General features: G+C 45.7%; 1 protein-coding gene across 8 annotated transcripts in view; it reads right to left on the bottom strand.

The window, feature by feature from the left end:
- Positions 1–27,447, bottom strand: part of RNF213 (ring finger protein 213) — a 327,147-nt gene that overhangs the window by 16,187 nt on the left and 283,513 nt on the right. For all 8 annotated transcript variants that reach the window (XM_056516951.1, XM_056516949.1, XM_056516950.1 and 5 more), the window contains 8 exons: positions 26,931–26,965; positions 26,406–26,500; positions 23,442–23,601; positions 23,101–23,275; positions 20,842–20,936; positions 20,243–20,500; positions 19,146–19,278; positions 5,096–5,179 (listed from right to left, as the gene is read on the bottom strand). In XM_056516951.1, coding sequence (XP_056372926.1) covers positions 5,096–5,179; positions 19,146–19,278; positions 20,243–20,500; positions 20,842–20,936; positions 23,101–23,275; positions 23,442–23,601; positions 26,406–26,500; positions 26,931–26,965 — 1,035 coding nt within the window. The remainder of the gene's footprint in view (positions 1–5,095; positions 5,180–19,145; positions 19,279–20,242; positions 20,501–20,841; positions 20,937–23,100; positions 23,276–23,441; positions 23,602–26,405; positions 26,501–26,930; positions 26,966–27,447) is intronic.

Here is a 27,447-nt window from a genome sequence, read left to right as displayed (position 1 = left end):
AACTGTCTGGTTGTAGCGGGACGCAAAGAGGTCCACGTCCGGAGTGTCCCAGAGGTTGCAGATCTCCGCAAACACCTCTGGATGAAGAGACCACTAACCGGGGTCAGCCGAGGAGTGACTGAGGAAGTCCGCCTCCCAATTTTCCACTACCGGAATGTGAATCGCGAGATGGGGTGAACTTGGAGTTCTGCTCAAAGGAGGATCTTGGATACCTCGGCCATTGCTGCGGGTGCTGCCCTGGCGATTGACATATGCCACAGCCGTGGAGTTGTCCGACTGGACACGAACAGGACAGTCCTGGAGAAGGTGCTCCCAATGGAGGAGGCAAAGGTAAATTGCCCGAAGTTCCAGGATGTTGATGGGGAGGATAGAGCTTCCTGGGAGGACCAACAGCCTTGAACCGTCCGATCCCAAAAAACTCCCCCCCCCAACCGCTGAGACTGGCATCCATCATGATTACCTACCAGTGGAGGGGTAGAAAAGATCACCCCTGTTCATGAAGAAGGGACTGAAGCCACCAAAGAAGGGACTGGTGAGTCCTGGGAGGAAGAAGGATCCTGCAATCGAGGGATAGTGGAGACTTGTCCAACCGGGACAGAAGGGCCAGTTGAAGGGGGCAACAATGAAACTGGGCGAACGGGACTGCTTCCATGGCCAACATCATCCGACCCAGGACTTCCATGCATAACCGAATGGAAACTGGAACAGGATAACGGAGGAGGCGAGCTCTGGAGGACAGAGCACTGCGCTTGTCCGGCAGAAGGCGAATCTGGGTGGTCGCCGTGCCGAACTGGAGTCCCAAGACGATCAGAGACTGGGTGGGAACCAGGTAGGACTTGTTCCGATTGACCACCCAGCCAAAACGGGACAAAGTCTGAAGGGTGAGACGGAGACTGTCCTGGTTCTGGGCCCTGGTTGGAGCCTTGACCAGGAGGTCGTCCAAGTAGGGAATCACTGACACATCCTGGGCTTGCGGGATGGCAATCACTGCTGCCAGGACCTTGGTGAAAACCCTTGGGGCCGTGGTCAGGCCAAAGGGAAGAGCCACAAACTGAAAATGGCCCTCCGTAAAGGTGAAGCGGCAGGGATGTGTAAATCCTATTGTCCGACGCTCGGGACAAGTAGTTTTGGGCGCCGGGCGGCTGGTGAATTTGTCATAGATTTAGCCCTGTATCGGGCTAGCAGGGACAGACCGACTTCCCCCTTATTTTTCTTTAATGCCGGTGTGAGGCGCAGTAGCCGATGCAAGTCTGCACCTCACACAGGCGCTCAGGGTATATGGAGGGGCGGCAGCCCCCAGCTGATTTCAGTAGCCGGGGGCCGCTGCTCAGAAAACCAGGTGAGGAGGCCGAGCATGCAGGTGGCGGGCAGGGTGGTTGTATATGTATGTAATGTATAATTAGGGGGGGGGGTGTATCAGCGGCAGGTGTATGTATGATGTGTGTATATGTATGGTGTGAGTGTATGTGTGATGTGTGTATGATGTCTGTGTGTATGTAATGTATGATGGAGGGGCAGCGGCGGGTGTATGTATGATGTATGCATATGTATGGTGTATATGTATGGTTTGAGTGTATGGGTGATGTGTGTGTATGTATGATGTATGTATGTATGTAATGTATAATATAATGGGCAGTGGCTGGTGTATGTATATGTGTATGTATGATATGTGCATGCATGTATGTTTTGTACAGGGGCGGACTGACAAGTGCTGCTGCCAGTTGTGCTAATTTTTTTTATTTTATTTTTAGTGGCTTCTGGCCACGTGCATTAAATTGCACCACCAGAATCCCACCCTTCATACTCGCCCGCCGACTAAGAGCCCCACGGATGCACGCAAACAAGCCCGAACCAAAACTAGAACTTCCAGCATGTTGCACCATAACCTAAACTGTAGAACTATAAAGTGCAACATGCTGGGAGTTGTAGTTTTGGTTCGGGTCAGCTGCAGAGCCATAGGCTGCATCAAGGCATGCTGGGTGTTGTAGTTACTAACTACAATTCCCAGTATTCCTTGACACATCCTATGGCTCTGCAGCTGACACAAACCAAAACTACAACTCCCAGCATGTTACACAATAACCTTAACTGTACTACTATACAGTGCAACATGATGCAACACCCACAGAACCATAGGCTGTATCAGGGCATGCTGGGTTTTGTAGTTATTTAGTAACTAAATGCAACTTTCAGTATTTTCTGACACATAAATTAGAGAAAATAAAATGCACCACATAAACTGGAGAAGTAGAACACCCCCAGTAACACAGCGTTGTTCAGTATTTTCCAACCAAAAGACTCCATATATAAGTCCCTATGAAGACTGAAAAATAGTGATTAAAATATTTTAAGAAGTGCGTATATATGTGAATAAGCCCCTTTCCTATTAAAAGTTCTGATAATAAATGGTTCCGATAAAAACTACAGATCACGGCACATAAGATTACCCTCATACATCCCTGTATATGGAAAAATTGGAGTTATAGGGGTCAGATGGGGGGCTTGCCTCGGTGTAAAATGAGCTAGCTACAGCCCTCCCGCCGCTAATAGCCTGGCATGCTGCGATCACCGTGGCCGCTATTAAACCATTAGATCCCTGCTGTCTAAGTTGACAGCAGTGTCTAAAGGAATCTTATAACCATCCCTGGTGGTCTAGTGTGGTGGATTGTACTATTTTGGTTGAAATTATTTCATCTACCAGGACAAGTGGATTTTCTTGAGGGACAAGTAGATTGTGTTCCACTTTAGTCCCTTGGACAAATAGTTTTTTTTTTTAATTTCCACACCCCTGAGCGGAGATAACGCTCATGCGCCGGAAAAATGGGGATGTGAAGGTAAGCGTCTTGGATAGACTTGGAAAGAAACTCCCCTTGATCCATGGATGCTACCACCGAACAGAGAGACTCCATATAGAAATGACATAGGAGTAGGTGACGTTTGAGGAGCTTCAGATTCAGGATCGGGCAGACGGAACCCCCTTTCTTGGGGCCGACGAAAAGGTTTGAATAGAACCCCGAAAAACGCTCCTTTGGAGGAACTGGGATGATCACTCCTTGAGTGAGAAGGGTCGGATACACGACCCGAAAAGCCACCACCAAAGAAGGAGAACTAGGGGGGCGGGATCGAAAGAAGCGATTTCTTGGAAGGAAGGCAAATTTGATCTGATAGCAGTGGGAAACGACATCTTGTACCCAAGAGTCCTGCACATGGGCAGACCAAGTGTCCCAGAACAGGGACAAGCGACCTCCCACCCGAAAGGAGTGTTCGGTGGGGGCATCCCTTCAGGCATAGGGAGGCTTTCGGGTGCCCGACTTGGCCGCAAAACGGCCAGAACGGTTATCTGACTTCCAGGAGGGACGGGCCTTGAAGGCAGGAGCCTGGCTTGTCCGAGCCAAAGGACCAAAAGGGCCGATAGGAGGTCGATTTCCTGCAGGAATCGGTATGGCGAGACTTATTCTGCGGCAATAAGGAGTTCTTACCTCCAGTAGCCTCGGAGATAATCTCGTCCAGGCCTGTCCCGAAGAGTCGGGTCCCAGTGAAAGGAAGCTCAGTGAGAGATTTCTTGGAAGCCGCATCAGCATATCACGCCTTGAGCCACATGGAGCGACGAATTGCCACCAGATTACCTGTAGCAAAGGCAGTACAACGAGCAGACTGCATAGAAGCAGAGCACAAATAGTCTCCAGCATTGGAGTGCAAGATTCGCCAATTTTTCTGAGAGGGCCCGGGACAAAATACCCTGGAGGAGCTGGGAGGCTCAGATAGAAAGGGCTTTAGACACCCAAGCAGAGGTGAAGGCAGGAAGCAAAGATGAGGAGGAGACTCCTCTCTGAGGAGACTGCAAAGGGTGCAAACGCTGATCATGCATGCGTATTGCAGCCGCCGGCAGAAAGGGCTGTAAAAACGCCCAAAGAAAGAAAGTATTAAACATGTCCAAACACCACTGCACATGTCCCCCATTCAGAATGGCCGAGCAGGAAATGCCCCTAGTAATAATAAAAAGGAGTGGTCCCAAAACAGGGGGCTACAGCAGTTGAGAATCCTGAAAAAAGGCTAGAAACCTATGAAAAAGAGGGAAAAGAGGGGGGGGGGGTGGAGAGAGAAGGGAAAGAGAAGGAATACTCTCTACCTATTGAAGTCTTCGGTCAGCTATTATACGCCTGCATCATGCCGGGCTGAGACAGCGAGACGAGCAGGGTAGGTAGGGGGACCTGGTCCAAAGGTGCAACCCCAAGCGTTGACTGGTGGCAAGAAGGGGTTGACAGTGCATAACTTGATGCCTGTGCCCCTTCTTCGCAAATGGGGAAACAGTGAACGCTATGCTCCTGAGTCCTCACCTAAAAAGAGAAATAAAACAGAGAAAAATTATACATACAGGTCCCTAAACTAAAAAAAAAAAAAAAGAAATAAATGACCAGGTCTGGAGAACTGCAGACCTGTGTCTGCCTCTTACAGACACTAAGCTAAAACTGATTAGCCCAGAGTCTGTAGGCGGGGTTTATCCTGCCAGGAGGGGAAGACTTTCTTTTTGTTGCCTAGTGTCAGTGCCTCTTAGTGGCAAGAGCATATACCCCACGGTCTCTGTGTCCCCCAATGGAGCCGAACGAGTATCCTTTTAATGGTGTATTCACACGTACAGTATTCTGAGCAGAGTTGATGTGAACTAAATGACTGAATATAGCTTCAAATCCTGTGCATAAAATTCTGCACATCAAATCTGCGCAGGATACTGTACATGTGAATAGACCCTAAGGGTGCATTCACACTACAGAATCTCTGCCAGCAGAGATTCCATCTGCTTTGGGCGCCAACTGAATCAGCCGTCATGAGCTGCCTTGATATATTCCTTATGCATATGTGAGCATATTCCACCAAAAGAGTGAACATGATCAGTCAGGAAATTCAGCAGTGTGCACGGTGCATCAGAATTCTATTAAAACAATGGGAGGCTGCTGCTCTAAAATTTCTGTGAGGAGTTTCTCAGCTCGGAAATTGCGTATTGTAAATGCACCCTAAAATGCACTGGACAGTCTGCTCCAACACGCTTATCAATAGAGGTCAACAACAGACAAAATCTATATTATTCTTGTCTCACCATTAGTTTGAAGTGAATGTCTCAAATTATTCCATGTTAAGAGAAAATCTTCTATCCATTTCTTCATTACATGTTGAGCACCTCCTGAAAAACAATAATACTTAGATTATGACTGTTATGTCTAACACTATCAGACTGGGTTCACATCAAAGTTTTTCATTTCTGTTACATATTTTTTTTTGTAAAGTTTATTAGTAATGTTTAGGATGAGACTTCTTTACAGGCAAAAGGGGGAACTACCCCCTCGGCCCACCTCATTTACTATAATTGACACCAGTAACCCATAAATCCATCGCATTTAACATAAGATCAGGATATGAAGTGTCTTTCCTATTAAATCCCCCCCCCCCCCCCCCTACCAAGTAACTGATCTATGCTAATTAGAGGGGGGGGGGATCAGGCCTGAGGTTTGACTTATTTAAAGGTTATGGTCTGAGGTTTAATTTATCAATGGGGTCTTTAGTCTCATTTATTTAGAGGTCTTGTCTGAGCTTTGATTTATCTGGGAGTCTGGCCTGAGGTCTGACTTCTTTAGAGGTTACGATCTGGTGTCTGAATAATTTAGATGATAAGATTTACTCTGGAGTTTGACCTAAACTGTACATTATTCAGGAGTTCTAATTTATTTAGGTGGTCTGGCATCTGATTTATTGTGGGGTTTAATTAATTGCAGGGGTTCTAGTCTTATTTAAAGTTCTGATTTAAAGTGTCTTATCAGAGATCTTTTTAATTTGGGTCTGGACTAAGTTCCAGATAAAGAAACAACTTGTGTATGGCGTTAATAAGTATCATAAAGCAATTTAACCTGTTCAGGACCCAAGGCGTAATTTTACGCCCCGGCGCCCTGGTACTTAAGGACCCAGGGCGTAAACTTACGCCCTGGCGTTTTCCGGTCCCTGCCGGCGCCGGGCAGAGATGCTTCAGCAGGCATCTAGGGCAAACGCCGAGGGGGGCCATGTAGGCCCCCCATGTCAGCAATCGCCGCAAATCGCAAATGAAATCGCCCTTGCGATCTGCGGCGATACCGGGCTGATCGGGTCTCTGGGACCCGACCGCCTGGTAATTTTGCATGATCCCGGCTGTCACAGACAGCCAGGACCATGCTAAAGTATAGGAGCGAGGTGGAAAGCCGGCCACCTCCTCCTATCCCCTGCGATCCGTCGGTTAGTTAACCGACCAATCGCAGGGGGGGGGGGGGTTACTTCCTCCCGTCCTGCCCGACCCCTGAAAGTTCGGAGAGGACGGGAGGAAGACCGGAGGACGCGGCGGGGGACGGGGGAGTGCTGGGGACCGGCCCTGGTACTTACCTTGTCTCTGAAGACCCGGATCCCGGCAATGAAGACGGCAGCGGCTGCTACAGGTGAGTTCCTCTTCAGCCGCAGTCGGGCCCTTTACAGCAATGCATGTCGCCGTAAAGCGACATGCATTGCTGTAATGGTACCCTGTATACTACAACTCCCAGCATGCCCAGACAGCCCTTGGCGTCTGGGCATGCTGGGAGTTGCAGTTTTGCAACATCTGGAGGTCCACAGTTTGGAGACCAATGTGCCCTTCCAGATGTTGCAAATCTACACATCCTCAGCATGCCCTTACTGTCCAGGCATGCTGGGAGTTGTAGTTCTGTAACATCTGGCCCTTCAGATGTTGCAGAACTACAACTCCCAGCATGCCTGGACAGTTTTGGCATACTGGGAGTTGTAGTTTTGCAACATCTGGAAGGGCACAGATTGGGAACCACTGTATTAGTGGTCTGCAAACTGTAGTCCTCCAGATGTTGCAAAACTACAACTCCAAGCATGCTGGGAGTTGTAGTTCGGCAACATCTGGCTCTAAAGATGTTGCCGAACTACTACTTCCAGCATGCCTGAGAATGTTTGGGAGTAGTGGTTTTGCAACAACTGGAGGCACACTGGTTGGGAAACATTGTCTGTTTCCTAACTCAGTGTTTCCCAACCCGTGTGCCTCCAGCTGTTGCAAAACTATAACTATCAGCATGCGCTGATAGACTGTACATGCTGGGAGTTGTAGTTTTGCAACAGCTGGAGGTCCCCCCCCCCCCCTGTGACAGGGTACCCTGTGTACAGGGTACATTCACATGGGCAGGGGGCTTACAGTGAGTATCAGGCTGCAAGTTTGCGATGCAGCAAATTTTGCACGGCAGCTCAAACTCGCAGCGGGAAACTCGCTGTAACCCCCCGCCCGTGTGACTGTACCCTAAAAACACTACACTACACTACCACAAAATAAAATAAAATGAAATAAAAATGAAAAACGTCTGGTACGCCACTGTTTCCAAAATGGAGCCTCCAGCTGTTGAAAAACAACAATTCCCAGTATTGTCGGACAGCCGTTGACTGTCCAAGCATGCTGGGAGTTTTGCAACAGCTGGAGGCACCCTGTTTGGGAATCACTGGCGTAGAATACCCCTATGTCCACCCCTAATCAAATCCCTAATTCAGGCCTCAAATGCGCATGGCGCTCTCTCACTTCGGAGCCCTGTCGTATTTCAAGGCAACAGTTTAGGGCCACATATGGGGTATCGCCGTACTCGGGAGAAATTGGCTGACAAATTTTGGGGCGCTTTTTCTCCTTTCACCCCTTATGAAAAGGTGAAGTTGGGGTCTACACCTGCACACTAACATGCTGGTGTTGCCCTATACTTTTCATTTTGACAAGAGGTAAAAGGGAAAAAAGACCCCCAAAATTTGTAATGCAATTTCTTCCGACTACGGAGATACCCCATATGTGGGCGTAAAGTCCTCTGGGGGCGCACAACAAGGCCCAGAAGGGAGAGTGCACCATGTACATTTGAGGTGATTTGCACAGGGGTGGCTGATTGTTACAGCGGTTTTGACAAACGCAAAAAAAAAAAAAAAACATGTGACCCCATTTCGGAAACTACACCCCTCACGGAATGTAATGAGGGGTGCAGTGAGAATTTACACCCCACTGGTGTCTGACAGAGCTTTGGAACAGTGGGCTGTGCAAAAAAAATAATTTGTACAGCCCACTATTTCAAAGATCTGACAGACACCAGTGGGGGGTAAATGCTCACTGTACCCCTTGTTACGTTCCTCAAGGGGTCCAGTTTCCCAAATGGTATGCCATGTGTTTTTTTTTTTGCTGTCCTGGCACCATAGGGGCTTCCTAAATGTGACATGCCCCCGAGCAAAATTTGCTCTCAAAAAGCCAAATATGACTCCTTCTCTTCTGAGCATTGTAGTTCGCCCGTAGTGCACTTCAGGTCAACTTATGGGGTACCTCCATACTCAGAAGAGATGGGGTTACAAATTTTGGGGGGTATTTTCTGCTGTTAACACTTGCAAAAATGTGAAATTTGGGGGGAAACACACATTTTTGTGAAAAAAATTATATATTTTTTTACATATGCAAAAGTCGTGAAACAACTGTGGGGTATTAAGGCTCACTTTATTCCTTGTTACGTTCCTCAAGGGGTCTAGTTTCCAAAATGGTATGCCATGTGGGGCGGTTTTGCTGTTCTGGCACCATAGGGGCTTCCTAAATGTGACATGCCCCCCAAAAACCATTTCAGAAAAACGTACTCTCCAAAATCCCCTTGTCACTCCTTCACTTCTGAGCCCTCTACTGCGCCAGCCGAACACTTTATATAGACATATGAGGTATGTGCTTACTCGAGAGAAATTGGGCTACAAAAATAACAACATTTTCTCCTTTTACCCCTTGTAAAAATTCAAAAATTTGGTCTACAAGAACATGCGAGTGTAAAAAATGAAGATTGTGAATTTTCTCCTTCACTTTGCTGCTATTCCTGTGAAACACCTAAAGGGTTAAAATGCTGACTGAATGTAATTTTGAATACTTTGGGGGGTGCAGTTTTTATAATGGGGTCATTTGTGGGGTATTTCTAAGATGAAGACCCTTCAAATCCACTTCAAACCTGAACTGGTCCCTGAAAAATTGTGATTTTGGAAATTTTTTGAAAAATTGGAAAATTGCTGCTGAACTTTGAAGCCCTCTGGTGTCTTCCAAAAGTAAAAACTCGTCAATTTTATGATGCAAACATAAAGTAGACATATTGTACATGTGAATAAAAAAAATTATTTGGAATATCCATTTTCCTTACAAGCAGAGAGCTTCAAAGTTAGAAAAATGCAAAATTTTCAAATTTGTCATCAAATTTTTGGATTTTTCACCAAGAAAGGATGCAAGTTACCACAAAATTTTACCACTATGTTAAAGAAGAATATGTCACGAAAAAACTATCTCGGAATCAGAATGATAACTAAAAGCATTCCAGAGTTATTAATGTTTAAAGTGACAGTCGTCAGATGTGCAAAAAATGGCCGGGTCCTAAGGTGTAAAATGGCCGGGTCCTAAGGTGTAAAATGGCTGGGTCCTTAAGGGTTTAAAGGATTCCCTCTGTCTTAAAATCTAATGATCATTCATATGAGCATGGACAAAGCTCTGAGTGTGATGTGATGTCACAGCTACAAGAGAGAAAGCAGACTGACTGACTCGGCTAATAACATTATATTAGAAAGTTGCTTTAGTATATGTTTTGACACCATACACAGGTTGTTTCTTTTGCTGGATAAACATATTAAACGAGTACTCTGATGGAAAAAATGTTTTTGTTCAAATCAACTGGTGCCAGAAAGTTAAACAGATTTGTAAATTATTTATTTAAAAAATCTTAATCCTTCCAGTATTTATCAGCTGCTGTATACTACAGAGGAAGTTTTTCCTCTTACTGGAGTTCTTTTCAGTCTGACCACAGTGCTCTCTGCTGACACCATGTCAGGAACTGTCCAGAGTACAAGCAAGTCCCCATAGCAAACCTCTCCAGCTCCGACCAGTTCCTGGCACAGACAGAGATGTCAGCAGAGAACACTTCCTGTGGAACACAGCAGCTGTTGGGTGTGTCTGATTTCCAGGGCTTTCCAGAGAGAGGGGATTGAAGCAGATTTTCCTACAGCCTTTTTCCCAGGAGGGTGGCAGCCTCCTTGGGAGAACCTCCTGCTATGGAGCCCCAGACTTCCACCCCTCGAACTAGGCCGGAGGGGGGTGGGAGTGAGAGAGCTACGGCCGATTCTCAGGACGGGGTGAGAAGATCCAGCAGGCTCCGCAGAAATGTGGAGCCCACTCCCCCGTCCGTCGCTGGAAACCGCAAGGCGTCCGGTAAGAAAATTACAGTTATGTCTTCAGGGACTGTTGTTATGGAACCCCAGCAATGGGGGGTGAAGGGACCCAGGGAGTCGCTTGCCACCTTTGGATCCCGCATGCAGGCAAAGCTGGTGGAATATGAGCAGCTGGGAAAGAAGCTGAAGGTGTTAAGGGAAGATCTGAAGTTTGCTCGCTACCAGACAGATAACTCTGCCAAGGCCATGAGGGCTAAGTTTGCTGCCAGGGTGTGTGAACTGAAGGCAGAGGAGCAGGAGGTGGTGAGAGCCCGAATGCAGATCGTAGAGGGAGCGGGTATATTTAAGGAAAAGTTAAAAAATGACGACCGCTATAAAATCATGAAGACCCCTGTGAAGGAGGAAGAGGATAGTCAGGGGGAGGAAGAATGCCTGTTTGATACAGAGGAGAAGATGGAGGAAGGTGGTGAGGGAGATGGCGGCAGTGAGGGTGATGAGAGTGAGGGGGATGTGTGTGATACCCCATGTACCCCTAAGACCTCTGTCACCCCAAGTGCAGAATATATTAACCCTGCCCAAGTCGCCTTACCAACCACCTCAGAGGAAAGTGACAGCAGTGATGGCGGTGACAGCAGCCCGGTCGGTGGGGGGCTCCTGCGGGCCATAGTGATGCAGGAGTCACCCACCCGTCTTGAAAATTTCAGTTTTGGCCAGGACCTGGGCCCTGAGGAGAATAAAAGGAAGAAAAAGAAGAAGAAAAAGGCTGGGAAGCAAGTGAAGTTTGTTTTCTCTCCTATCCAGCAGTCTGGGCTACCTGAAAAGTTGGTTCAGGCTGCTGGGCCCCCCACCCTGCCAGATCCCGCTTCTGCTGTGGAACGGGACCAGCACGGGGGGTACAGTGCTGCATCCAACATGGCCGCGGGTGCTACAGTCATGCGTCCTGCTGGTAGGGAAGAGCAGGACGGGCTAATGGTGGGCAGTAGTTATGCGGCAGTGTGCAAGGGGAGCGGTTCCCCGAGTATTGTGGGCAATGTCACCAGCTCTGCAGGGCACTCCCCTGAGAGGGGGGGGAGTGTCCAGGCACCGGGACCTACTGCTGAGCCTGTGCGGTCGGGCGCAGTGTGTAGCGCGGATGCTGCAGGGATCTCCCCTGATAGGGAGGGGAGTCCCTGCACATCAGTGGCAGAAGGAGGGGTGGAGGTGCGCCCGGAGGGGCAGCCTCGGGATTTGACGTCTACGGTGGCGTCTCGTATAGAGGAGGAGTCAGTGTCGGCAGCCGCCGGTGACCTAAGAAGGAGCAAGAAGCCCAAGCTAAAACACATCCAGGCCAGCCCAGAGGTAGTGGGTGAAGCAGCTGCTGATCCCATATATACTGTAAATGAAAGCAATGTAAATACAAAGAGTGTGAATGATGAGAGTGGTAGTGCTGTGGATGAGAGGGGTGTATGTGGGAGTGGTAGTGGTGTAGATGGGAAGAGTGGTAGTGGTGCAGATGGGAGGAGTGGAAGTGGTGCAGATGGGAGGAGTGGTAGTGGTGCAGATGGGAGGAGTGGTAGTGGTGCAGATGGGAGGAGCGGTAGTGGTGTAGATGGGAGGAGTGGTAGTGGTGCAGATGGGAGGAGTGGTAGTGGTGTAGATGGGAGGAGTGGTAGTGGAGTGAATGGGAGGAGTGGTAGTGGAGTGAATGGAAGGAGTGGTAGTGGTGTGAATGAGAGGAGTGGTAGTGGTGCAGATGGGAGGAGTGGTAGTGGCTTTTGTGGCAGTACAGGTGGCCTAGGCAGGGACATAGGGACGGTGTCTGGTCCGGCTGCCCCCCCGGTCGCCAGGAGTTATGCGGGTGTGGCGGCTGGGGGTTCAGTGGGATCTTTACCTCCTGCATCTGGTGACGGTCAGTTGCAACGGCGCCTCCTGGAGGCACTGAAGAGAGGAGAAAGGACGCTCCAGGTAGAGGGAAAGGAGATGGACCTGTCTTTTTGGGTGGAGAGACATGGTCTGGGAGCGTTCCGAGAGAGGAATGGGGAGACCGTATGGTCCCTCCAGACACCCGGGCAGGAGATAGGTCGCAGGAATGTGGCCCGTCTGGTCTGGAAAGGCGAAGATGCGTGCCCCCAAAGGGGCAAGGTGGTGGAGCTTCTTTTCCAGATGGGTTTCAGGGCTAGGGACATCTTTGCCCTGATTCACCCCTTCGGCTCCTCCGAGTTTGACGTCAGCTTTGTTAGGCCGGAGGGACTAGATCTCTTTTGGTCTAATTATGAGCTGATGAAAAACGAGCCCGGATGGCGAGATTTCGCTGTAAAAGCGGTATCTCGCCAGAGTATGGTAAAGAAAGTGACCGTTTTGACACGTAACGAGTCACTTTCTTGTTATGACATTATGACCTGGTTGGGCAGGTACGGGGAGGTGACGGACATCCCCCGGAAGAACTTTGATGAGCACAATATATGGTCAGGGGCCTGGACGTTTTCCGTCCGTCTCAGGCGTTCAGGGAACACGGTCACCCACATCCCTTCGGCCGCCTTCCTGGGACGCGACAGGATTCAGATCTTCTACCAGGGGCAGCCGAAGCTGTGCCACAGGTGTGGTGACCCAAACCACTTTAGTGCCAACTGCACTCAGCAGATATGCGCCCTCTGCTGTGGGGTGGGTCACCTGGCGGCCACCTGTGGACAGATTCGGTGTAACTTGTGTGGTGACTTAGGTCACCCGTTCAGCCGGTGTCCGCGCTCGTTCTCTAATGCTGTGACCGCCCCGGCTGGGGAAAGCCTAACGGTTGCCCCGGCGGGGGAAGGGACCAGTGGAGGAGAGGGGGCACCAAAGCCAGTGAAGGAAAAACATAAGACCCCCTCTATGCGGAGGCGAGAGGAGAAGCGCAGGTTGGAGAGGGCCCTTGAGAATGCCCAGGTGCCAGGGGTAGCTCGGGGTCCCACTCCAGACACTGGCTCAGAAGGAGGTCAGAATAACTCTGAGGCTTTGGGTGAGGCCAAACTGGACGAGGAGATGGGGAGACTGCGTAGGGAAGAAGGTCAAGATGCTCCTTCCTCCAGTCATGCCTCTGAATCCGAAACTGTGGATGAGGAGGAGGAGGAGGGGCAGACAGTAAATGGTGGCCAGAAAAAGAAGAGGAGGAAAAAGGGTAAGAGTAAGGTGGCGCCATCCTCCTCTTCAGTTGTAGCCTCAGACCATAGAAGGAACAATTCAGTCTCCGACCCTCTGATCGTCCATTCAAATCGGTATGAGGCCCTCGGGGATACTACCTTCCCTCCTCCTCTTGAGGTTCAGGAAGCAGTGCGGCCTCCAGGAGGTGCCGAGCCTCCTTCCTCTGGGACAGTTTCCTCAGGGGTGGAGGTAACACCAGATGCCAGAGGTAAAGATCCTGGGATGGATATGTCTCTGAGCCTAAAAAGGGGTAAAGGGTCTTCCTCTGATTCAGATGGGGATAGAGGGAAGGAGAGGAAGAAGGTATAAGGGGTGAGGCCATCTAACTCAATCACCCAGGATGGCGGCACTCACCCCACTGACGCTGGCATCTATTAACTGCGCCAGCATTAAGTCGGATACGGCTAGATTCGCAGCCTTTGATTTTCTCGGCCGTGTTGAAGCCGACATTTTCTTTTTACAAGAGACCAGGTTGTCAGATCTAGCCTCTCTGGTAAAAGCCAGAAGAGAGTGGAGGCGCGGTCCCTCCCACTGGTCTCTTGCGGCTGAGCCGTATAGTGGGGTGGCGGTCCTTTTTACCGCTCCAGTTGAATGCAGACGGGTTATTGAGTTAGAAATGGGGAGGTGCCTGATCTTAGATGTCCTCATGAAGGGACAAGAGCTCCGGCTCATTAACATCTACGCCCCACAAACCAAGTGGGGCCGCAAAGATTTCTTTATGAGGATTAAGCCCTTTCTTTTTACGAGTCGGCAAGTGATCTTTGGAGGGGACTTCAATAATGTCACGAGGTCCCAGGATAGGAGAGGCTCCAATGGTCCGCTGACTTGCGATAGTGTGGCACTGATTAGCATAGCTAGAGAAGCTCGCCTAGAGGACGCCCACATCCGGAGCCCCTCGGGCCACGCGGGTTTCACCTATCATCAAGGTAGTCGCAGGTCTAGGATAGATAGGTTTTATTTAAAGGAGGAAGCCGTCTCTTCCGCAGTGTCCGTGGTTGAGGTGGAGTTCTCCGATCACTGTATGATTTTGTTTTCCCTGAATGTTTCAGAGACCCCCCGGATGGGTAAAGGTTATTGGAAGCTGAATTCGTCCCTCCTGGAGGAAGCAGAGGTGAGACAGTCCTTTGAGGATTTTCTTCAGAGTCAGGTACCTTTACTGGGCCTCTGTAGTAATAAGCTGGAGTGGTGGGAGATATTCAAGAAGCGGGTTGCGGGGTTCTTCCGCCAGCTCTCGAGCCTCAGGTCCCTGAACAGGTATCGCCTGTATCAGGGTCTGAGGAGGAAACTCGAGCTCCTTGTCTCGACTGGAGGTAGCCGAGAGGATATCTCCAGAGTGAAATCCTTGCTGATGAGGTGTCAGTACGATAGGCACGCATCTTTGGTTTTTGAGAGGGATTTCGGGAAGTACCGCTCGCCCGACCCTTACAGAAACTGTAAGATGTCAGTGAGTAGTAAAGTCATTTCAGGACTGATTGATAGTACAGGATCTCTGAATCGGTCCAGATCAGGGATCTTGGAGGTTGTCAGATCCTTCTACTCGCACCTCTTGGGGAGGAAGGATCTGGATCGAGACAAGATGTCGGTTTTCCTGGCTGAAACCATTCCTGAGCCAGGGGTAGACCCTTCTCTTGATGTTTTGGCAGTAGAAATCAGGGAAGAGGAAGTGAGACTGGCGATCGAGGGGCTCGCCCCTAAGAAGTCGCCAGGTCCGGATGGCTTAACATCCGAGTGGTACAGGACCTTTAAGGAGTCTTTAGCTCCCCTCTTGACTGAGGTATTCAATGAGTGTCTCTCCTCGGGCACTCTGCCGAAGTCAATGAGGAGGTCAGCCCTGATTCTCCTTTCAAAGGGTAAAGATCCCAGCCGTATTGAGAATTGGAGGCCCATAGCTCTTCTCAATACGGACAGGAAACTTCTGGCCAAGATACTGTTTAATCGGCTGGTGAAGTTTGCACCCCGGCTCCTTTCGGGGGCCCAGCACTGCTCTGTTCCAGGCCGAAGCACCTTAAGTGCGGTCCTTAGTGTCAGGGAGGCAGTGGAGCGGAGTAGTGCGGGTCTCTGGAAGGGGTACTTGCTGTCCTTGGATCAGGCCAAAGCATTTGATCGGGTGAACCATGAGTACCTCTGGTCTGTCCTCCTGAGATATGGCTTACCGAGTACTTTTGTTAATTGGCTTAAGATCTTGTATGCAGGGGCAGAGAGTTTCCCGCTAGTGAACGGGTGGTCTGGCCGCTCTTTTGAGGTGGGGTCCGGAGTCCGTCAGGGTTGTCCTTTGAGCCCGCTTTTATACGTGTTCGCAATCGATCCCTTCGTCAGGAGGGTAGATTGTGGGCCGTTGGCGGGAGTCGGGATGAGTCTGGTGGAGCTGGATGTCCCCCAGAGAGTAGTGGCGTACGCTGATGATGTCACCATTTTCGTGTCCTTGAGAGAGGAGGTCGATGTGGTGATGTCAGAAGTGGACCGCTACTCGGAGGCATCCGGGTCTAAGATCAACCGGGATAAGTGTGAGAGTCTCTGGCTGGGAGGGGGAGATCCCACGTTTGATCTCCCGGACACCCTTCCAGGGCCCCAAGAGTCAGCAAAAGTTTTGGGCATCACATTCGGTCAGGATGATTATTCCACCAAAAACTGGGATGGTAAGCTCCAGGATGCCACTCAGAAGGTGAACCAGTGGAAGGGTTGGTCTATGACCCTCAGGGAAAGGGTACACCTGATCAAATCGTACCTGCTCCCCTTGTTTATCTATCTGGGCAGCGTATGTATCTTGCCAGAGGCTTACTACACTAAGATCTACAGCCTGTTTTTCCAACTGTTATGGGGAAACAGGATGAACCTAGTCAAGAGGGAGGTTACGTACCGCACGAGGAGACTAGGGGGTTTATCTATGGTAAACCCTGTGGTGTTCTTAACAAACACCTTCTTGAAAGCTAACATCTCAAACCTCTGGTCAGAGAGGGCTCCTCCGTGGGTACTCTCCTGCAGGGAATGGTTTCGGCCTTTCTTCCAGGAATGGGAGAGAGGAGGGCAAGTGAAGGACCTCCGTACGCCACACGGATATCTTCCGGCTTATGCTACCCCGACTCTGAAGGCGATACGTCGGTGGGGTCTGGGAGTGTGGGAGATCAGGACCCAGTCAAGGCAGTTCCTTGACAAACGGGTTCTGTTGACCCACTTCCAGAAGCCTCTGGCGCTCAGGGACTGCCCAGGTCGGGATCTGAGGGTGGGGTTGTACCTTTTAAACATGAAAAGGATCCCCCAGAAGTTTTGGGACTTGGCCTGGCGCTGCTTTCAGGGGAAGCTATATGTAAAGGACAATTTGAAGTGTAGGAGCTCTGATGACCGGGGATGTCCCCGAGAAGAGTGCGGGGACACGCTGGAAAGCATGGACCATTTCCTGCTTCATTGTCCTTTTAATGTAGGGGTCTACAACCGGGTGGGCGCTTCCATTGGCTGGAGTCACCTTGCTGGCCTTACCTATCCGGAGTGGGCTTATGGGGCATTCAGGAACCTGGGTGGCCGAGACCGGGGCACTTTATTTGTAGTCAGTTTAGTGGTTAGGTACTACACGTGGAATGCACGGTGTCTAGTATCTACACAGCGGAAAGTCCTCTCCGAGGTGGAGGTCTGTAGGAACATCACCGGTGACCTCGGGAAGATCAGGTCTTTGGAGTATGGCAGTCTTGGTAACAGTAGGGCTTCTCTCCTGTGGAGAGGTTTTTCATTTGATGTGCCCTAGGTACTAGACCTCTTGGGTAGAGTACCCCTGTTTCTGGTTAGGGATAGCAATATAGGGACAGAGAGAGGGTGAGTGCAGGGTCAGTTTGTTGAAGGGATAACGGTAGGGTGAGTCGAAGGGAAACGTTAGTGGAGAGAGTTTAAAAAAGTAATATCAGGATTGCCATCCTTCTTCCTGGTGGTGGGCTATGCATGTACACCCTAGTATTTTTGTTTTGTTTTCAGAATATGTATTGCCTAAAGGGCTTACAGGCGACCGAACTTGGGCCTAAGGTGGGTTGTATTGTTTTGTATTTGTATATGATGTTATGTTGTGTTTTGAAGTTGTATTTGTATAGTTGGTTTGGGTATAGATTAGGTTGGGTGGGGGAATTGGTGGGTTGGTGGATGTTTGGAGGGGCTTGCATGGGTCAGTTATGGACTGGACTGGATATCCATGGACTATGGACTCTGACCCATGTCAAGGTGGGTGGTTGTGTGGGTGATGGGTTAGACTAGTGTAGGATGTCATGTGTTTTGTAGATGTATAGTTTGGTTTTTGGTGTATATGGTTTATGTATATATTTGCATTTAGGTTATGTATTTGTATTTTTATATTTGTATTGTATATATTATTATATAGTATGGATTGATTATTTTATTTTATGAGGGGATGGGGATAGGCAGTCGGATCAGATTTAGTTAGCATTTTTATATTACTTTAAATATTGGTTATATTATGGTAGTGTAGATAAAAAAAAAAAAAAAAAAAAAAAAAAAAGTATATGTATGTGTAGGTGTGTGTATGTATATATATACATATATATATATATATATATATATATATATATATATACATGTGTATGAATAAAATAAAAAAGTAAAAAAAAATAAAAAAAATTATAAAAAAAAAAAAAAAGTGTATGTGTGTATATATATATATATGTAGATATGTGTATGTATGTATATATATATATATATATGTGTATGAATAAAATAAAAAAGTAAAAAAAAAAAAAAAATTATAAAAAAAAAAAAAAAAAAAAAAAGGGTGGATGTTAGTTGTGAATGTAATGTGCAGTTGAGTTTTTACCAAGTTTGGTTGTTTAGTTTAAAGCTAAGTAAAGCTATTTTTATGTTTATGTAAAGAATGCGTGGGTATGTGTGTGTGTGTGTGATAGTATTTTTCATAATTTATATGTAGGTAATTTATATGTAGGTATAATGTTATGTGTTTTGTTAGATTAGCTAAGCTGGGCTGGCCGGTTAGGCAGGTTTTGTTGTGTTGTGCTTTGTTATTGCTAGTTAAGCCTGTTTTTCGGTTTTGTTAAGTTTTATATATTTATAATAAAAAGAGTGTCAGCAGAGAGCACTGTGATCAGACAGAAAAGAACTCCAGAAAGAAATACAACTTCCTGTGGTGCATACAGCAGCTGCTAAGTACTGTGAGGATTAAGATTTTTACATAGAAGTAATTTACAACTCTGTTTAACTTTCTGGAACCAGTTGATTTAAAAAAAAAATTCCACCTGGCTACCCCTTTAAGTTAGGAATTTAATCTGATTTTATTAACCCCCTATCTATCTTATAGGTGCCCTAAAATAGAGAACTAAAGTATGTCATGAGGTGCAAGGTCATAATTTGGAAATATTACAATGGATTAGAAAATGAAAATATTTTCCTGGAAAACTGCATTGTTCTTCCCCTCTGTTATTCCTCCTGGAAATGTATAATTAAATTAGCATCTGGACATTCACTTTCCTCTTGTCAATAATGCGTGTCCCTCCACAATCTGATACTGTGGGCCATTATTCAATTAGGGCACACACCACTGACAAGGGAAATTGGGACAATATTTATAGAATTGGGACAATATTTATAGCAATGTATTCATATATTGACAGGAAGAATAATAGCAACATCTTAAAGAGTTCTAAAATAAGATTCTCAAGATTTGTTATCTTATGGGGAATGCAATAGACATATCTGTTGTTAATACTTGTACTGATAGACCTGCAGTCCTTAGTACAGTAAGGTTTACACAAATTCTTCAAACATACCAGAAGTTATGGAGTCTAAGAAGTCTTGTATGGTTTTGTGCTGATTCTCCCTGAAGTCCTGAAACCTTTTTACCAGCTCTTTTTGAAGACTCAGGATTGCTGGCAAGTATTTTACCATTTTAAGTTCAGCTTCCTATAAGGAACAATAAGCATTTAATTATACTTTTATGATAATATGCAACAGTGCTATTTGTATATGGTAATAGTGACATAATGATATGGTATTGTTGTACAGTATATACTCGAGTATTAGCCGTTCCGAATATAAGCCGAGGCCCCTAATTTCACCCCAAAACCCAGGAAAACCTATTGACCCCCCTCTCTTGTTGTCTACTCACCTCCCCAGTTGCAGCTCTGTCAGTCCTTCACTAGCAGCCGTCCATCGTCGCTACAGGGACCGTCCGACTTCCAGTGGGGAGGGTGAGCCGGTTCGGGCCATCCATCTTGACCGAGAGGCCCTCTTCTCTGCTGCGGGCTGGCCCCGGACTAGTGACGCTGCATTGATGCCGCCACGTGGGGACGCCCCCTGACGTCACGGACGTCTGCTGCGCACGGACGTCCCTGCCCGGTGGCGTCAATGCAGCGTCATTAGTCCAGGGCCGGCCCGGAGCGGAGAAGAGGGCCTCTCGGTCAAGATAGATGGCCCAGACCGGCTCACCCTCCCCACTGGAAGCCGGACGGTCCCTGCACGGCAGCGTCACTTGTCCAGGGCCAGCCCGGAGTGGAGAAGAGGGATCCTGATCAAGATGAACGGGCTGGACCGGCTCACCCTCCCCACTGTAAGTCGGACGGTCCCTGCAGCATAGATGGACAACGATGGACGGCCGGCCCATCCCCTCGCCACTCCCACCAGTATGCCTGCGATTTTTATTTTTTCCCCCATCACTCGAGTATAAGCCAAGGGAGACGTTTTCAGCACGAAAAATGGTGCTGAAAAACTTGGCTTATACTCGAGTATATACGGTATATACTGTAAATAAATGACTAATGATGATAAACCGTAATACCTGTAAATACTTAAAAGCTAAGAACGGCAGCATGTTTTGGAGCTTGTATCCCTTTCATGCCTACCAATGAATGCATAAACATGAACTTACCTTCTCCAAGAACTTCCATAACAGTGGCAGATCGTTCTTCCCATCTATCTGCTGAACAATATGCATTAAGTACTCTATGGAGATCCTTTCTCTGCAGCTCCATATTTTGGAACAATGTACATGACTGTCCCGTGGCAATTCCAGTTTTTCTCCACTCTTCAATGGGTCACCGTACACGATCCTTACTATGGGGTCTGAGCTTATTCTCTCATCTGTGCTGATGTAGTTGTTCACAGTCATAAGATCCCTATCCAGACCCTGTGTACAGAAAATGATTGGAAATCACTCAATTTACAATATATTGCTAAAAAAGGGGACAAAGATGATTCTGTTATCATTCTTTTTTTCAAAAAGTGGAATAACATTGTTTAAAAAGGTAAACTTTTTGTTTGCTATAACATAGGTTCACCTTTTGGGCAACTCTTTTTCCACCCTACTTTATAAAACTAATAAAGTTCACCCTTCTAGGATCCAATGACAATAGTGTCCCTCTTAGTATATATCTACAAACACAGAATGGCTTGGAGTACTTGCCATTCATTAACATATACATGGCTTGTGTTACAGTATAGTAAGGTTCAATTTATAAAGACTTTTACCTGCAGCACAGGTGCGATGACCATGGAGGCAAAGTGTTTCTCCCAGCTGTTTCTACTGTCTTTCGTTGACCAAACTTCATCAAAGTGTACAGGCCCTGAAAATTAGATGGATATTTGTCATGACTATGTTAGTACCTTTTTAACTAAAGGTGAATGCTTCTGGCAAATAGATCAAACACATCAATAGGCCCACATTCACTCTATGGGAGCAAAAGCATGTTTGTCATTACAGTAGCATACTTTGAAATCAAAAAGAGGAATGTGATGCTGGACATTCCTCTTTTTGCTGTCATTGCTTGGTGGTGGATCCACACCAGTTTGCGCACCTGTTGGACATGGAGATGAGCTGGTGTGCTCTGCTTAATTCTACAGTAGCATACTGTGTTATATATTCCTCACATATATCCCTAAAGCATACCCTGCTATGTATATGACTTGAAACCATCTCAATTTTACGCACAGTTATTGAGCCAAGCTATGGTAATGTATCTATTTGGTAGAATATGATTTAGTACAAGTTATGCTGACAAATAGAGCCCCAATAAAGATTCTTTATTTATTGCACTGTAGTGGAGCTTTTATACCTTGGTCTCTCCAAATATTGCCCAAATGTAACACTATATTATATTGCCAAATAAATTAAGCACAGCTAACACTATATATGTAATACTGACATGCTCCCCACATGATAACATCATACATTACAAGTGCAGGTAAGAAAACATGAATAATGTAAATATTTTCAAATATCTGTTCATTAAATCTGATTACATATTTTACTGGGGAAGGAAAAGCAACAAAGGAGGAAGCTTTTATCCTCATATTCCACCCTCAAATCCTGACCCCATATCCCCTCCTCATATTCCGACCACATATCCTGTCCCCATATCCCGACCTCATATCCCGTCCTCATATCCCAACCTCATATCCCGTCCTCATATCTGACCTCATATCCCATCCCCATATCCTGTCGTCATATCTAATCCTCATATCCCATCCTCAGGTTGGGCTGAGTTGTGATGAAGATATTGTAAGCTGAAAATAAAAGGGGTGTGGCTTAAAGAGTGTGCGTGTATTTGATGGGGCATGGAATGCGTGGAGGGTGTGGCTTGCCAGCCGGACTGACACATTCACCAGGAGATGCAGAGCAGAACTTGCTGTGTAAGGTACTAGACGTCCTATATACTTGCATGGGACTTGAAAAAAAAAAAAACATCCTTCACATATCTGGGTAGGTTATTTGACATATAAGTAACATGTGACCAAGTATTATCGAAATATCTCCAGCTGTTTGGAAGTCATACATTTCCCATAGACTTGTATGGGCCTTTAAACATAAACCCTGACTCTTGCAAAAAGGGGTGGGTAAAGGTTAAATTACCTATCCTATGTTTGTTGTTGACAAAGTAACATATGTACCAAGTTTCATGTTAATATCTTCAGCCATTTGGAAGTGATGCTGGAACATACATACATACATACATAGAAATGTCTTATAGCAGCCCTGTTAACAGTAACTAAACTGTGGGTAGTATACTTTACACAGCTTAATTATTACTCTTCAACTACAGGTGAAACTTCTTGTCGGAATCACAGCAAATTGCAAATAAAAACAATATATGCAATATAGGAGACTTAACCACTTGCAGACAGGGTAATGTCTTCAAAATTCTGCCTTGTCCACATATGACTGCAGGGATGATCTGAAACTCCCTTGCACAGCATAGACATCCATAGTCACCAGTGAAATGGCAGAGATGGTTTATTACCTGTGTTCCTGATGAGGTATACACGCACTCAATAAACACTGTGTATACAGTTCAGGAAGCCACAATGGCACTTTCTGCTTCTATCCTGGCAATGCAGAGTAGATAGCTGCAGTAGCTGCTGGGTCTTAGAACACAATCTCTGCAAAGAATGTTAGGGTGCTGCATTTCCCACTGTAACTTGGGCTTATATTTAAGCCCCAGTAACAGAATAAAAGACAAAGAAAATGCTATAAAGTTCAAATATTCCCCAAAAATGTATTTCATGACACAATGTGTAAAATAAATAAAAGAAAATGCAAAAGAAAAAACAAATAAATAAAACAAAATACACAATAGCCCCACCCCTTATTTATGCCCTATATTAAAATGACTGTAACAGAAAGGGGACATAGTTTAACAAAGGTATTTTAGAAACACTTTGTGCTTTAATATCAATCTAACAATAAAAAATGTCGACCAGATATTTTGGTATATTAAAATATTAACTTACATTGTCCACGCTGATCAGGATTCAGCATTTGACGAAGTACAAGATGTACAATGGTAGTGGTGTCATCTGCACTTTTTCCAAGAGTATTCATGAGGTATTCTAGATCTTTTTCTATGTGACCGAAAAGGAAACTTCTTAAATCTGTAACAGGCGGCTTCACCATGTGTATTACACTCTGTTAGAGAATAGAAATGTGGATGAGACTTGTTCATACATGGTGTAAGGTCAGTGGAACACAACCTGCTTCTTCACTAACAAAAGTACAGCTTTACAAGCTCTTCAGTCCATAATGCAACATACAAAACTTTTTTTGGTACAGCCACCTGAAATCTGATATGTACCTGTATATCCTCTTCTGACCCCAGGAGCATTGAAAGATGTGTCAGCAGCCTCAGTAAGATAAATGCAGGGGTAGGTATATCTCGATCTGGAGCTAGAACTGTTCCTTGTCGTTCTGGGTGTCCCAAGACGTGTCCTGTTTGTGTTCGATCTCCATTCTCCCTGTTTGCACATAGAGAAATACCATAAAGCAACTAAAAATATTCTAGTCAAGTCATTATTTTTTCAGAATATTAGATGACATTTCAGTCGCATATAAAGCAAAGTCATCATTACTAAAGTTGTACTTAGGTGCTTGATTAAGTTATTAATTTACTTTTATGAACTTCTCCTCAAGGTACAGAAAGTACAGCAGTGATATGTATATATATATATATATATATATATATATATATATATATATATGTATGTATATATACACTGAGACTAACTACTTCCCTACATCTTACCATTGCTACTACTCCCAACCTTCATTATAACAGGTGGGTACAGCTACTGGCATCTGGCCACCATACAAACAAAGCACACAACAGAGATCATTTCAGGCTACGTTCTCACTATGTTTTTGTGCTATTTTTTGGGGGATGTAAGGCTTGTTTCACACAACAAAAATTCTCAGTTTTTAAACATCCGTACGAAGTTCCGTTTGAAAACCAGCTGAAAACGGCAGTAACAAAATCCTATAAGTCCGTTAGAAAATCCCATTATACCATAGTCTGTGGGGTTTTTCTAATAGCCGTTTTAACCTGTTATAGTCCGTTATTCTGTAAAGGAAGATAGTACGGAAGAAAATAGTTCACAAACTATTTTCTTTTGTACTATCTTCCGTCACAAAATAACGGCCGTTATCAATAACGGACTATAACAGGTTAAAACGGCTATTAGAAAAATCCCATAGACTATAATGGGATTTTCTAACGGACGTATAGGATTTTGTTACTGCTGTTTTTTGCTGGTTTTCAGACGGAACTTCGTACGGATGTTTAAAAACTGAGAATTTTTGTAGTGTGAAAGGGGCCTAAAATGACCCCAAAACAGCGGTTTAAACTCCATGGTAAAACATCCATTAGTTCCCCCATAAATATGGCCATAATTGTTACACCTGTAAAATTAAACAGGTTTAATTGATATCCTGTTCAAAGCATAAGCCATTAATAGCTGATCTATGCAGTGCTGTCACCCAGTACCTCAGTTGTTCTGCACAGCTACAGCGCCAGAATTAAACCAGAAGAATCAGCTGCATACACTCTGCATTGGTGCCACCACTACACAATGTACGGAGCCAAGGCCTCACTCTTTAATTCATGTGCCATAGCTGTGCAGAACAACTGAGGTACTGGGTGTTGTCATCTAGTAAGTCAGTTTTTGATGTGTCAGGTCCTTGTGTCAGGCCCTTTTGTTTTGTTATTTACCAATGAGCCTGAATACGTTATACATGAAAAAAAATTTGGGGGGGCTCTAGCTTTTTCTTCAGCCCAAAAGATGGTGCACAATACATCCTTAAAAACAGGGATGTTAGTGGCTTAGTACCTTGTCTCTGCAGAGCTGCTGTGTGAGCCACAGAAACTCCTAACAGAGAACCCGGCACTCAAACACATACCGATGTTATATTCATACAGTACCCCATGGTGCCAGTCACTAAAGCCACGTGGTACCATAAGCTCTTGATCGCCACATGTGGTAATCAGTTTAGGCTATGTTTATATCTGCATTAAAGATTACAATCAGGGCCTCCTTCTCAGATACCATTCAAATAACCAAATATAAAAATATGACACAATTTTTTGTTAAGTTCAAACCCAGTAAAATGATGGATACTAGCTGGAAATCTGACAGATCCCATTAAAGTCAATGGGTCTGTTGGGCTCAGTTGGTTTTAATTGTGTAGTGGATCTCCCAGCTTTGTTTTATTTATTCATCTGCTCCCAGATGGAGCGGATAAACAGGAAAGCAAAAGGGGGCTCCATACAGATGTGAACTCCGCCTAGCTGTATGCTGCTGCTCTTGAAGTATTGCGTACAGTATTGTTTTTGGAGATCGGTTCCTCTCACCTTCTTATTGAATCCCAAAAAACAATCTAAAACAATGTTGACCAATAACAGTTATAACAACTACCCTTTCTCCACACATAGCGTGAAGAGGCAGGGCTGCATCATTTCATCCCTCCTTATTAATCTCTCCCTAGATCTATAGCTGAGACCTCCCATACCAGAGAATTGATATTGGTACTTTGGAGACACTGTCAAATCTGAGGGGCTCCTGCCTATGACTTTGACTGAGATGTTAGTTTACTCCCTTATTTAGGCATATTACCAGACAGCCTTTACAATTCTACCAGAATAATGTTGTTCCCTTTCAGAAGTATATTGACTCCCAACTCTTATCCTCTCTTTCACGGGTAGGGCAAATCTTTTGAAGCCAGACATATTTTCTAAACTGCTATATATTTTACAATCCCTACAACTACTCCTTCGTCCTAAAGACATTAGAAATTTAAACTGTCTGTTCTGCAGGTTTATCTAGAATAACCCTTCACATTCATTTTCCAGACTTGCTCTATAATCTAGCAGCCCAACAGTCAATAGTAGGCGACAGGATCGCACATTCCTCTGTATACACAGATTATTCCTCAACCAACAGTTTGCTCAAGACACATCCCTAATGAATTTATTGCATTCTATGTATTCGGCCTTGCCCATTCACGTTAGGAGTAACCCCTTGGTGTGTACTGCCAGATTAAGGGTAGGCACCTCCTCTCCTCAAACCCTGATCACTACCCACTTCTTACATTTGTCCACAATCCTGGTTTTCATTGAGGTGGCCAAACTTCAATATTTCGACTTTGGCAGACAATAATAAATAACTAAATAAAAAAAATAAAGCTTTTTAAATGATCTGTTTTTTTTTTGTATGTATGCCTCTGGTCCTTTTTATTCTAATCTAAAAAAAGTGAAACAGAAACATACTGAATTCTATGGAATCCTTGATAAGGTGCATGGTTTTCCCCACCAACAGCTGCTCCGCAGTCTAAACATCGACTTATCTGCATTGGTTGACCACACTAAAAATAAATAAAGAGCACAAATATTCTGTTATTTGTCCTGGAAATGTGTGTAACAGTTCAGTATGAAGAAAAATGTGGAAGGCTTCATCAGACTCTGCACGTAGAGACATAGTGATAATGGGGGAGATTTATCAAAACCAGTGGCTGAGTTGTCCATAGCAACCATTCAGATTGCTTGTTTCATTTTAGAAAATGCCTCTCAGAAATTAAAGAAGCGATCTGATTGGTTGTTATGGGCAACTGTACCAATCTTTCTGAACACAGGAAGCATGATTCATGGAGCATTTATGGTGGTACACAGAGACAGTGTGGCATCTTAGAGTCTCCGCTCTACAGGTACGTGCACACAACTTGGCAATGTGCATAGGCACTTATGGAAAGGGCCCTTAATAGGCTTCTATAATGAAATGCAATAAACAAAACCTACCTCACCAACTGTACAGTAGTGACCATTAGGACAACCTATTGGAAATAAAAACATATTTATAGGCTAGCAATAGTCACATTTAAAAATATCAAAAAGTAAGAGTACTAAAATAGTGTAGCACTACACACTCAGGGCTCATTCACACTATGTATCTTCCGAGCAGAACTCTGCTCCAGAGCTCCACTGCCAAAAATATAGTGCAGCAGTCTCCCATTTCAGTACTTTTAAAATAATAAAAAGTAAGGCCAACTGCACGCACCAACCGGCTGTATTTATGTAATATTACGATTTACCTTTCCTGAGGAAAACATTGATAGGGGATTTATGTGAATTTGTTTTTCAGGACAATTTTAATACCCAGGATTTGAGTGCATTATAAGGATATGTGTTATCAAACCCTTAACGACCACGGACGTATATTTACGTCCGTGGCCGGCTCCAGTAATGTGAAGTGCGCTCAGAAGCTGAGCGCGCCTCGTATTTGCTGAGTCCCGGTTGCTGTCAGCAAAAAGGACAC

Source organism: Hyla sarda, chromosome 4 (assembly GCF_029499605.1).
Source record: "Hyla sarda isolate aHylSar1 chromosome 4, aHylSar1.hap1, whole genome shotgun sequence".
Lineage (NCBI taxonomy): Eukaryota > Metazoa > Chordata > Amphibia > Anura > Hylidae > Hyla > Hyla sarda.
The sequence above is the reverse complement of the archived record's forward strand: the minus strand, read 5'-3'. Positions and strand labels throughout refer to the sequence as shown.